This window comes from Alligator sinensis, unplaced genomic scaffold, assembly GCF_000455745.1.
Source record: "Alligator sinensis unplaced genomic scaffold, ASM45574v1 scaffold1338_1, whole genome shotgun sequence".
In the NCBI taxonomy this organism is placed as follows: Eukaryota; Metazoa; Chordata; order Crocodylia; family Alligatoridae; genus Alligator; species Alligator sinensis.
The window spans coordinates 513,124-524,547 of NW_005842713.1; the positions used below are offsets into that span (position 1 = coordinate 513,124).

General features: G+C 41.6%; 1 protein-coding gene across 1 annotated transcript in view; it reads left to right on the plus strand.

Annotated features, from left to right (window-relative positions):
- Positions 1–11,424, plus strand: part of MOXD1 (monooxygenase DBH like 1) — a gene marked incomplete at its 5' end in the record, with an annotated part of 69,105 nt that overhangs the window by 43,885 nt on the left and 13,796 nt on the right. The window contains 4 exons of the mRNA XM_006034242.1: positions 1,052–1,231; positions 4,255–4,357; positions 8,033–8,199; positions 9,929–10,120. Coding sequence (XP_006034304.1) covers positions 1,052–1,231; positions 4,255–4,357; positions 8,033–8,199; positions 9,929–10,120 — 642 coding nt within the window. The remainder of the gene's footprint in view (positions 1–1,051; positions 1,232–4,254; positions 4,358–8,032; positions 8,200–9,928; positions 10,121–11,424) is intronic.

The following is an 11,424-nucleotide window of genomic DNA, read 5'->3' on the forward strand; positions in this document are numbered from 1 at the left end:
CAAATATTTCAACAAATCATTCAAAAGTGTTCTTCCTTATCCCTGTTACAAGCTTCCCATGTACCAGAAATGTCTTTATTTGTACAGAGTTATACAGATCTGGAGCATTTATTCATTTTCCCATTTAAAGTATAATCTTAACTGAAAAGGAGACATGGCTTGCCTCATAATATGTACAGGACAAACCAACATATTAAAGGTTATATGTCAGGAGAGCACGCAGCCCCTAAAAAATAAACTGAGTATTTTGACGGTATGGGACAGTACTTGCTCATTTTATGTAATCTGAAGGAGCATGAGTCAGATGGGATGAAAACCTTGGATGCGGAGCGAGGCGGGAGGTCCTCTTTTTTGAAAAATATTTCCAAATATTGTAATACCGAGCAGAAATTGTTCTGTTAAAAAAAGTATAATAATTTGTTCATCAGAAGTATTCATGCTTGCCTAGGAATGCCATCTCTGGCAGGAATGATTTAGCAGCATCCAGGTAGAATGAGCACTCCAGTCAATCTCTCTCCAGCCTGTCCTTAAGTTTAGAGGCATAATTTTAACAATGGGCTCCCAGGCAATCCCATGTACCCTCTAGCACATCCCTGGTACATCTAATTTTGAGGGGCCACTTCATGTTAAAGAAGTCTCCACAGTGTAAAATTTTGGAAAATTAATTCTATTTTCTCATAAATACCATAATGTCTATATAGCATCTGAACTAATATCAAGTGCTGCTGGATTTGTTTCTTGATAGTTGGAGCTTCCAGAGGCTCCTACTAGCAGTGTGAAACTTTTTGAAGTCTCTAGATCAAAATTGCTTTACCATTGGCCTAGTTCCCCCAAACTACTATTGAGCTGTCATGTTCCTGATCTTAGTAGCTGTATTTCTTGATCTTGCAGAGCATTTAAGTAGCACTATAAACACTGCAACCAGGTTCCCATTTTTATAACTAAGTCTACTCTGTTAATATAAACACACCATGCATTTTTTTGGTCTTGTCTAAATGTTTGCTGTTACTAAAACTAGTGCCACTCAAAATGTCTTTGTTTATCTCAACAGGTGGAACCCTTGATTCAGAAGGGCCATGAGAGCCTAGTACATCATATCCTGCTCTATCAATGTAGTAGCAATCTGAATGACAGCGTTCTGGACTATGGCCATGAGTGCTACCACCCCAACATGCCAGATTCTTTTCTCACGTGTGAGACAGTCATTTTTGCTTGGGCCATTGGAGGAGAGGTAGGATGCTTTATTAAATGAGTGTGTGTACAATGCAGGTTTCTCCATTCTGACACCTGGGAATTAAATCTTATGCTACAGAGCTTTGGGCATGAACACTTCTATATTATTAGCAAATTTTCTCTGACATTATTCCTTGCCATTGATTACCTGGACAGTGGTTTAATAGGAAGAATACGAATTCACAGTCCTTCTTTATATGGCATCACTACTTTGGCATGCAGGGATATGCAGGGGCTTCGTCCAGGATACCACCTCTTGAGAGCAACATGGTGAGGAGGAAATGGCATTGTGGCATCCTCCTGAAAGCAACTGGTGGGAGAGTCAGAATGGGAGGGGTGGGGAGTAGGTGGAATCTGCTAGAGGGATGTTCTGTCTGCTGCAGATGTTCCAGTTAGAGCCAGCTTTACGGAAAATGGCACCCATGGCAAACTTGTGTTTTGGCACCCCTCTTCTCCCTCCGCACCCCCACTGTTGCAGTCATCAGTGCTGCTGCAGGCAGAGGCAGGCTGGCAGGGGCATGGGGCTCAGTCCGGCAGGGATGTGGAGCAGCATGGTGTACCAGGCCAGCAGGCACCACTGCTTTTGTGTGGGAGCAAGGCAGGTAGATTGTAGCAGGTGCCACCCTGCCTGCACATGCCCAGCATAGCTCCTCCTGAGCAGCAGCTGGAGGTGGAGGGTGGGCTGGGCTGGGCATCGCTTCTCCTGCCTGGGGTGGGAGGAGAGTATTGCTGTGAGTGTGAGCTGCTCATGCATATCTAAGTTTGCGTGTATGTGTGTGTGTTTGGTACCCCCTGACCACAGTGCCCTGGTAGTCGCCCACAGTGCCCACCCCTAAGACTGGCTCTGCAGTTAGAACTGTCCTAGAAATGCTGCATTACTGTAGAACTAGAATTGTCATGCCGACAGCAGCGCTAAAATCAGGGCAGTTCAAAGGAGACCTTTAAGCCACCTTTGTACACTACTGAGGTATGCTTTCCTCATTTTGGCTGTACTCTGGCTTAAGGTTTGTAACTTTGTACTAGCTTGGTTCAAGTGAAATAAGAAACCCTTATCAGTAGATTATGGTTTTAGCAAGGTTATTGAGGGCCTTTACAAGGATACCTCTGCTGGGAAATAGGGGTTCTGAATTTAACTTTGAATGTACCATTGACCGTCCCAGTGTCTCAGTTCCCCCATATGTTAAAATAGGAATGGTATTTTTTTTAGTATTTATAGGATTATTGTAATGCTTAATCCATTAGGCTAGGGACAGACATTACACATAAGTGGGTTTAAATGATCAGAAATTGGTTTAAACCTGTAACAGAACAGATGTTCAGTGTATATAAACCTGTTTGAAAATGGCTGAAATCAGTTTGGGATAAACTTGGTTGAATACAATATCAGACTTAACTGATCTGAGTCAAACTGGTTTATGCAATGTCTGTCCCAGACCCCTTGGTGATTTAAGATAAACCAGATACCCCCAGTATCCCAGCATGCTCTCTGGGCTGGGTGTGGCTCTCTGCTCCACAGGAGGGCTGGCCCCTTCTCTCTGTGTCTGCCTGGCTTTTCCCTGCTAAGCAGGGATTATTCCCCTGTCCCCTCTGCCTTACGCAGACATCTCTGCGTTAGCTAGCAGACCACATGCTGGCTACAGTCCGTGTTGTGGGAGATAATCAAGGCAGCCAGGCTTTTTGGAGTTAATCAACAGGTAGCTTAATGTCCTCCCTTGGAAACGCTGTGTGAGAAGAGCTGTTTGCTCCCCTGCCCCCTCCTCCACACTCCCTGCTAAGTACAAATCCCCCCTTCCCCTCTGCCTTGCTGAGGTGTCTTGTTTATTAGCCAGCAGAACACATGCTGTGTATGTGCTGAAACAACAGGTAGCTGGTAGTCTCTCTTTGTTTTCTGAATGGAGCAATAAACACTGAGATAATGGTGATAAACACTGTTATCAGCCTCCCTTCTCCCCTTCCCCCTTGCTTGCCTATCAGTTTGCTGCAGACAGTATACAGAAGCAGGGAGGGAGAGTGAAAAGCTCCGTATCACCAACAGATGCATGCACTGCGCACCCTCCTTGCCTCAGAGCGCTAGCTGGGGGCTGGCAACACTCCCGACCCATGAGCAGGCAGCAGGGAAAAGCCTGGGACCGTGCAGGCAGACCTCCCTAATGAGAGAGTCCTGCCAGGGCCTCACCATGCCCCCCCAACCCCCTCAGGTCAACTCTGTACAAGGGAAGGGAGGGCTCACTCTAGCACCCCCTGGCTTCTAGCCTGAGCCACTGCAGGCATGTGCCTGAATTTCCTCAGGCCAGAGGGATGGTCTGTATGATTGGAAACCAGTTCAGCCTAGCCAGGTTAGACTAACCTGCAAAGGTTGAGTCAATTCAGGCTCAGGCTTTTTGAATGTCTGTTCCTAGCCCTAATGTATATAAAACCCTAGTATGATAGGACATTAGAATGCAAATGTAAAAAAATAGATTATTTGAAGTTTTGAGACAGTGCGACTTTATTTCTAGTAAGCTGAAGTTGATAAGTGACCTCCATTAATAGATATAGGGTCACTTTTGTAGGTCAAATAATTTTACCCAGAATACAATAACTTATGCATGGAAGAACACTAAAATCATACAACCAGAATACTCCCTGGTAATTTTTGCTTTAAAAACTGGGGGCCCTTTCCTTTAGTTTCAAGCTTTCATAAGTAAATTAACTCTCTTGATGATGCAACATTGACACTTTTTATTTTATTTCCTTTAGCAACCTAGGCAACCAACATAAAATGAATAATATTTTAGTGAACAGTATGGCTAAATGGTTTATATGGATTTAGTGGTTTAGTTTATTGCATTCAGTAGTATTTCATAGTATATATTACTCCATGATGCCGTGTCCAGTAAGTTTCAGAAGCAGTGAAGTGCTACTTTTCCATAGTTTATATATTTTTTTACTGTTGTATCATTGCTTTATTGATCAAAACAAAACTGACTTGAGGTCAGAACATGAATCCTATTAACCAGACTTGCATGTTTCAAATTCTAGGGCTTTACATATCCTCCTCATGTTGGTTTATCCATTGGCACAGCAACAGACCCTCAGTATGTGCTTATGGAAGTCCATTATGACAATCCATCATATCTAGAAGGTATGTTCCTTCATACTTACCATAATGTTCAGGATTACAGATGGTAATGCAGACCAAAGTGTCTCCATTCATTACTCAGAATATCTGAACAAAACCAGTCATTAGCAACAAACCATGAATCCATATATTTAAGTCTATAAATAATCTAAGCCCATTTTACTATAATAATCATTATCAGTCCCAATATTTTGTTCCACCCACACCAGAAACCTCCACTAAAATTAGTTTGAGTTTTGATGTACAAAGTATCCTGGTTCCAGCTTTTTCATGAAATAGATACAACTCCAGTCATGAAGTATATATAACATGAAGTACATCTATAATATAACTCAATCACTAGATTTTTCAGATCACGCTATCCTATTCCTTACATTGGGACTTTACTTAATTGAAAGATAACTATACCTAATTTGCCTAAATGGAGTGAGATTGAAGCACACACAAGAAATTCTGGTGACACAGGTATCAAAGCAAGTTCTTTTTTTAAACAGCAAGAGAGGACTACTACAATTGAAGGCAGATTTTAAATACTCAGGATGGAAGATCATTCACAGGATAAAGGAAGCAGATCTTGAAGATTTACTTTCCCCTTATAATATATAATGTTCACAAAAAATGAAGGAAGTTACTTAAACTAAAAATAAGCAAAGGAAATTTTTGACTGTCATCCCAGAAAATCTAGGACACTTCAAATCCAGCTTCTGAAAAGATTAGTAATGTTTTTCATCCTTAAACAAAGATGTGTTGAGTTACCACACCTGAGAATATACTGGTAATGGCACCTCTTACCTCCCACTTAGCTGAAAAAACAGGACTTAGTGAGTTCATATGTCCGTATTAAATCCTGTCTGAATAATTTAAGGGATCCTCTGTGTGTCACTTCTGTGATACTACAATCATATCTACCTAAAGTCAGCTTATTTAATTGGTGATTTCCTCCATTCTGCGTATCAGTTTGCATTCAGTACAGTCATCCTTCTTACTGTCAGTGACATTTAAATGATTTTTGATTAAATACCACCTGACTGTCTACAATTCCAATCTACAAAAAGATTTTTATGTTTATGTTTTTATTAGAAATATTATGTATGCACACTGTGAAATAATAACACGAGCAGATTGAATGTACCATTTCACTGTAGAAGCAATGGAAGGACTCTATACCCTTATACATTGTCATAAATGGCTCACAAGGGTCTGAGGAAATTGGCACAGTTTGGGCAAAATCTTGTGGCCCTGTTCTTTCTCCCCCTACAGTCACAATCTGCCCTGTTGCAAAAGTCATGCAAGAATGGGAGAGGGTGGGCCTACAATATATGCTGCTACAAAGAGGATGCTATAAATCAGGGTAGACCTGCTTTAATTTATGTTGCTTTAATTTAAGATGGAACATGTATTAGTCTCTGAAGCAGCCCAGAATCATGAAAACATGAAGGTGTTGGAAAGTTATGTTTGCCTCCCCTCAGTTCCTGGACTTTATCGTCTGGGCTGTGCTTAGTGGTATGTGCACCCATTCACGGGTCCCAATCTACAATTACCTGGCTTAAAGCTGTGTGATTGTAGATAGGATCCTGATTGTGCAGATGTTCATGAGTGCTGGGAGCTGTGTTGGGAACCCTATCTAAGTCAGGGTGGGGGATAGGCAGGCAGGATGAGGGGGGTGGATTAGTGGCTTCCCAGGAAGTTTGGTGGGTCCATGGTGGGGGGTGCTGCAAGGCTTTCTGGGTGATTGGTTGGTCCATAGGGGATGTTCTCCATCCTGGGGGGACATCAGGGAGGTAAAAATAGCCCAGTCATCGTGGGAGAGAATAGGAACAGCAGAGCCCTGGGGCTGGGGCAAGTGGCTGGGCTTTCCCAGTCTTGGGGCTGTGCTATGAACATGTACAGATATTCATCAGATCAACCTAACTCATTCCTAATCTAAATTAGTCCACTTCCTCAGGTGAACTAATTTAACCAGCTAACTAACTAATTGAACTAATTTAAATTGGGTCAGCCATTTTTTGCCCAATCTAACCTCCCTGAATGTGTACAGACCAGCACTTAGCTCCACCTAGCCCTGGTTAAGTTGATCTAACTGTAATGTCTGCACAGGTTAGATCAGAATCTCAGCCTATGAATGACTTAGGCATTTAGGAACGTAAGAACCTATGACTTTCAATTATGTTCCTATGGGCTGAATCTGATTTGTAGATTTTATCCTGTGAATGCATGCACCTACCCTAAGGCTAAACTTTAAAAAAGGGGAATAAAAAAAAGAAATAACTACAAAAATAATACAAAAAAACACATAATGGAAGGACTGCTTTTTTAGTAATATGCTGTCTAATAATACCTTAGAGAAAGACATAACACATTACAGAAAGAATACAAAAATACATTAGAGGCACTTGCTTGACCCAGGTAAATTAGATAAACCAGCATATAAGTATGGCAAAGTATTTAGATGGGTGAAATTGTCTTAGAAAAAAATAATTTTGACTTAAAACATGTTACTCTTCTTACATTCCTTAAATTACTTCATATTAATGTAAACATGACCCAGGCCAGGAAGATAGCATATCCCTGGAGCATCTGCAGAAAACTCAGACACATGGTGTTTTGTTCACTTTAACAATGCAACAGTGTGCATGGAGCCTAGCCATACTCTATAAATATCATGAATTGTAATATTATATGATTCTATGATTAAAAATTCCTCACCTGGTTCCTTTTCTGCCTTTACCTGGGACTTTCCTCAGTTTTTGAGATTTTGGATTTTTTTGAAAATGCATTATCATGGCTCCTTGGACTGCTGGGCATCAGAGAGACTGTGAATGAGGTGTGTTTGGTCTTTGTTAACTGCACAGTAGTCGAATAACACTGTGCAGTAACGTGTCACAGCACAGACAGTGCTAATACATTACTGCACAGCCTATTATTAGGCTACTACTCAGTAACGTCACTTAAAAGGGGTTCACCAGTGCTCCCAAGGTCCCTTCCTATCCTAATTTTCTATGATTCTATAATGTTCAGTAACTCTAATTATTGCATGTTTATTTAGTACTTACTTATACAAGTACTAAATAAATGCACATCAACCACTGCACAGTACACTGCACACTGCACAGTAGCATTTTGTGTAGATACGCCCAGTTACATACAGGAATGTGACAGGTTTCAGTCAATCCAACACAGATTAAAAAATGGTGATGAGGGTAGTCATGAAGAGACAAACTCATAACTGGAAGATAGTAGAGGTACCTTGCTACCTTAAGAAACAAAAGAACAAAAACCAACAAAAATTCCCTTCAGCTGCTCTTGAAAGGTTTTGTTTTGAAATCACACAAACCTTCTGTGGCTTTATGGTTCACTTTCAAATGTAACACATATAATCTGGTTTTTGGTCCTCTGATTTTCATGTTAGGCAAGTTAGAAAAATGTAACATGGGGGCAAGAGTTGACACATTTATCATGCAGGTTTAAGCAATACAGATATCAACACATCCTGTTTAACAGCTCCCTTGTGACTTGTCTTTATTTATTGCTTCCCAGATTCTTGTAATGTTTGACTCACCTCTAGTTTAATCCCCTCAATCTTCATGTAAAAGCCTATGAACAAATCAGAGAAACTTAAAGTGATTAGATTTTTTATGCTGATTTATGGCCACAGCTGACAATGCTCTTTTGTTGCAGGGTTGATAGATAACTCTGGACTGAGGCTAATTTATACTCCAGTTTTAAGGAAATATGACGCTGGGGTTATTGAAGCCGGTCTTTGGGTCAGCCTCTTCCACAATATCCCACCGGGCATGCCTGAATTCATGTCAGAGGGTCACTGCACTCTGGAATGTCTGGAAGAAGTATGTATGTCTCCTGTCAGATACGATTAGTTTTAATTTAGGATGCATATTTAAATGAACTTCTTGGGATGATGAACAACTGTTAAAGTTACTTGAACAAAGATATTAGCCTTCTACTAGATTCTAATACTGTGGATGTTTCTGGATATTAAAACCTGAGTTTTCATGTGACAACCGTTATTGGTATTTTTCTTTTTTCTTTTTCTTTTTAAGTTTATGTTGCCTTTTCTCATACTATTCCATTAAAGTAATAACCTACTGTTCAATATTCTGCACTTCCTTTTTCATGTTCTTGTGACACGGTGTTTTGCAGAATTCACAGATTATGTTGAAGTCTGCCAGGGCTACGCTATAAGCTTTTCTACTATGTCTTCGAACTTGTGACCTCTGGACTGTCAACCACATGCCTTAGCACCCATGACATCTCAGCCCAATATTCTTTCTGTACTACAGAATGATATTAAATATAAAATTATTTAATGTACGCTTCAATTTTCTACTACATAAAACATTTTTAAATCATCATTGTATAGAAAGTTAACTAGGAAGAATTCAAGACAGAAATTCATTAAGAACTATGAAAAAAGTGAAAAGTTCAATATATTGAGGTTCCAGCCTGAAAAATAGTGTTAGACCAATGAGTAAAAATGAAGATATACAGGTATTGATGTTTTGCTGCATTGCCCAACATGTAAAATTATTCATGAACTAATCCATTGGTTTTGTTAAGAGCTCTATAATTTAATATCAAGAATGAGCCTATACAAATCATTTCAATTTATGGAGATATAGTGTGAAGTAGTGATCAAGTTACCACAGGGTATTTTCAATGATATTTTGCTGCATCTGGACATGGGATAAATCTGTACCTGTAGTTTGTACTAGAGTTTTGGTTTAAGGCCAAACTACGGCTAAGATTTGGGTTTGTATTTTATGGTACCAGACTGTTGCATGTGGTTTTAGCCAGGATGCAGCCTGCAAACAGTGAAAGCCTCTGTTCTTATGGGGCTTCTGCCATTTGGGTACATGTGAAATTAATTTGAAAGCACGTGCTTTTTAGTTTGGGATCAAACCAGGAACAAAAATCTTGGAATAGATTTGAATCTATGTCTGAACACCCGTTCCACTTGATATTTGGGGAAGGGGATAGGGCACAATTTTCAGATGGTAAGATCTGTTTTAGTCTCACCTATTATTCTGTCAAAGTACACTTTGATGTTTTGACCTGGAATGAAAATTCTGCACAGTTTTGTTGTTAGCTCACCTGATACTTCAAAAAGTATTTTAAATATTAATTCCAATGTCTCACTTTAGATTGCCTCACTTAGTATCTGCTACATAGTAATATTTAAACAACACTAAAAATCATTTGTTGAAATAAAAAAGTATATACGCATAGCCAGCAGCAATACGTAAGTGCATACCATTTTTAATACTGTACTTTTCAAAATTTGTAATCTGTTGGAGGTTTATTTCACATATGGTGTTCAAAATGGATTTAATTAGAGATGTACCACACATCCTGGGATAATACATCTGTAAAATAATTGTTTTATTTTATATGGTAGCATTTCAGTTTTCAGTTGACATATAAGTTTTGCTGTTGCGTCATATTGGGTGTTGCTTCTATTATGGTAAACTGAGGGGCAGTACAATTCAATTATTTATTGAATGTCCTCATTTATCTGCTCATGATATGCTGAACTTTTCATTAATTTTCTTCTATCAGGCTTTGGGTGATGAACGACCAAATGGGATACATGTATTTGCTGTTCTTCTCCATGCCCATCTTGCTGGTAGAGTCATCAGAATGCGCCACTTCCGCAAGGGCGAGGAACAGAAGCTGCTTGCATATGACGATGCATTTGACTTCAACTTCCAGGAGTTTCAGTATCTAAAGGAAGAAAGAACCATCTTGCCTGTATGAATCTCTTAATTCTATTTCTCAGGGTAGTGTGAGAGCTACAGGAACTAATATTTGTTCCTGGTTAGAATTAATTTGTGTGAAATAACTTGCTCTCTTGTTGCTTTTCTCAATGTCTTTCAAACCAATGTTCCATAAATATTTACCCACACTTTAAATGAAATATCTTTGATTACAGGGGTGTAGGTTGTAGCTGTGTTGGTCTAAGGACATAGGCAGACAATGTGCTTTTGGTAAAGTTGATATCTTTTATTAGACCAACTCAAATAGTTGGAAAAATACTTCTTAGCAAGCTTTCGGGTTTAAATACCCTTTGTCAGGCTAAGGAAGCTGTGACAGGGGACCTCCTCGTGGCCGATCTCCATGGCCTGCCCACCTGTCTCTGGGCAACCGCCCGCCTATCTCGCCCGCCACGCCTTTGATGTTAATTGATTCAATTAAGATGTCAATTAAGCGGGAGGCTACCCATTTAGTGCCCCGATGCCAGGGGGTGCTCTGCGGCTCCTACCTCCCCAATACCGCAGCCCAAGCCTCAAAATTGCTGTTCACGTAATCACCGGCCCCACACTGGGCCCCAGAATCATCCATACAGGACCCCTTTATGATCCTCTCCTCTCAGGTGGCCTCTCCGCCGTCATCCAGGCTACCTAGCCCCCCCGAAGCTATTTTCCCCTCTCGGGTATGGTCCCCCCGGGACCTTTGGCCTCTTGCCCTGGCCCACCTCCAGGCCAGTCGGGACCCCAGGCCCCTGGCTCTTGGGCGTCCCTCGCAGTGGGCCCCTGGCCCTTTTGACCATCCTGGTCCTGGCCCCAGCTTGGGCCAGTTGAGGGTACTCTCTCCTTCGGGCTGGGTCTCTAGCCCCTCACTCTCATCCTCGGGCCTCACCATGCCACTACTTCCTTCTCCCAGGGGCAACCGCAGCACCACGCCCTGTACGCAATCACTCTCTTGGGGTCTGCCCTCTGTCCACCTGGTGGTGGGAACTAGGGGTTAAGGCGCCCCGACCCGCCTTTCACCGGGGTGATAACTGGCCTGGCATTTCCTGGAGGCTCCCGTGCCACTGAGAGCCCCACCAGACCACCCACTCCTGGCAGGGTGCAGTTTCAGGTCATGCCCAGGCCCAGGCCCAGGCCCAGGCCCAGGCCCAGGAGCCTCCTTGCCAACCCCTTGCAGCTCCCCCTTACCTCTGGGTTGTTCTCAGCAACCCTTCAGCCAGGCAATGTTGCTGCCTGGCCTCCTGCAGCCGAACTGCCTTGTTTATATAGGCAGCCCTTGCCTCAAAATGGCTGCCCTCATCAGGC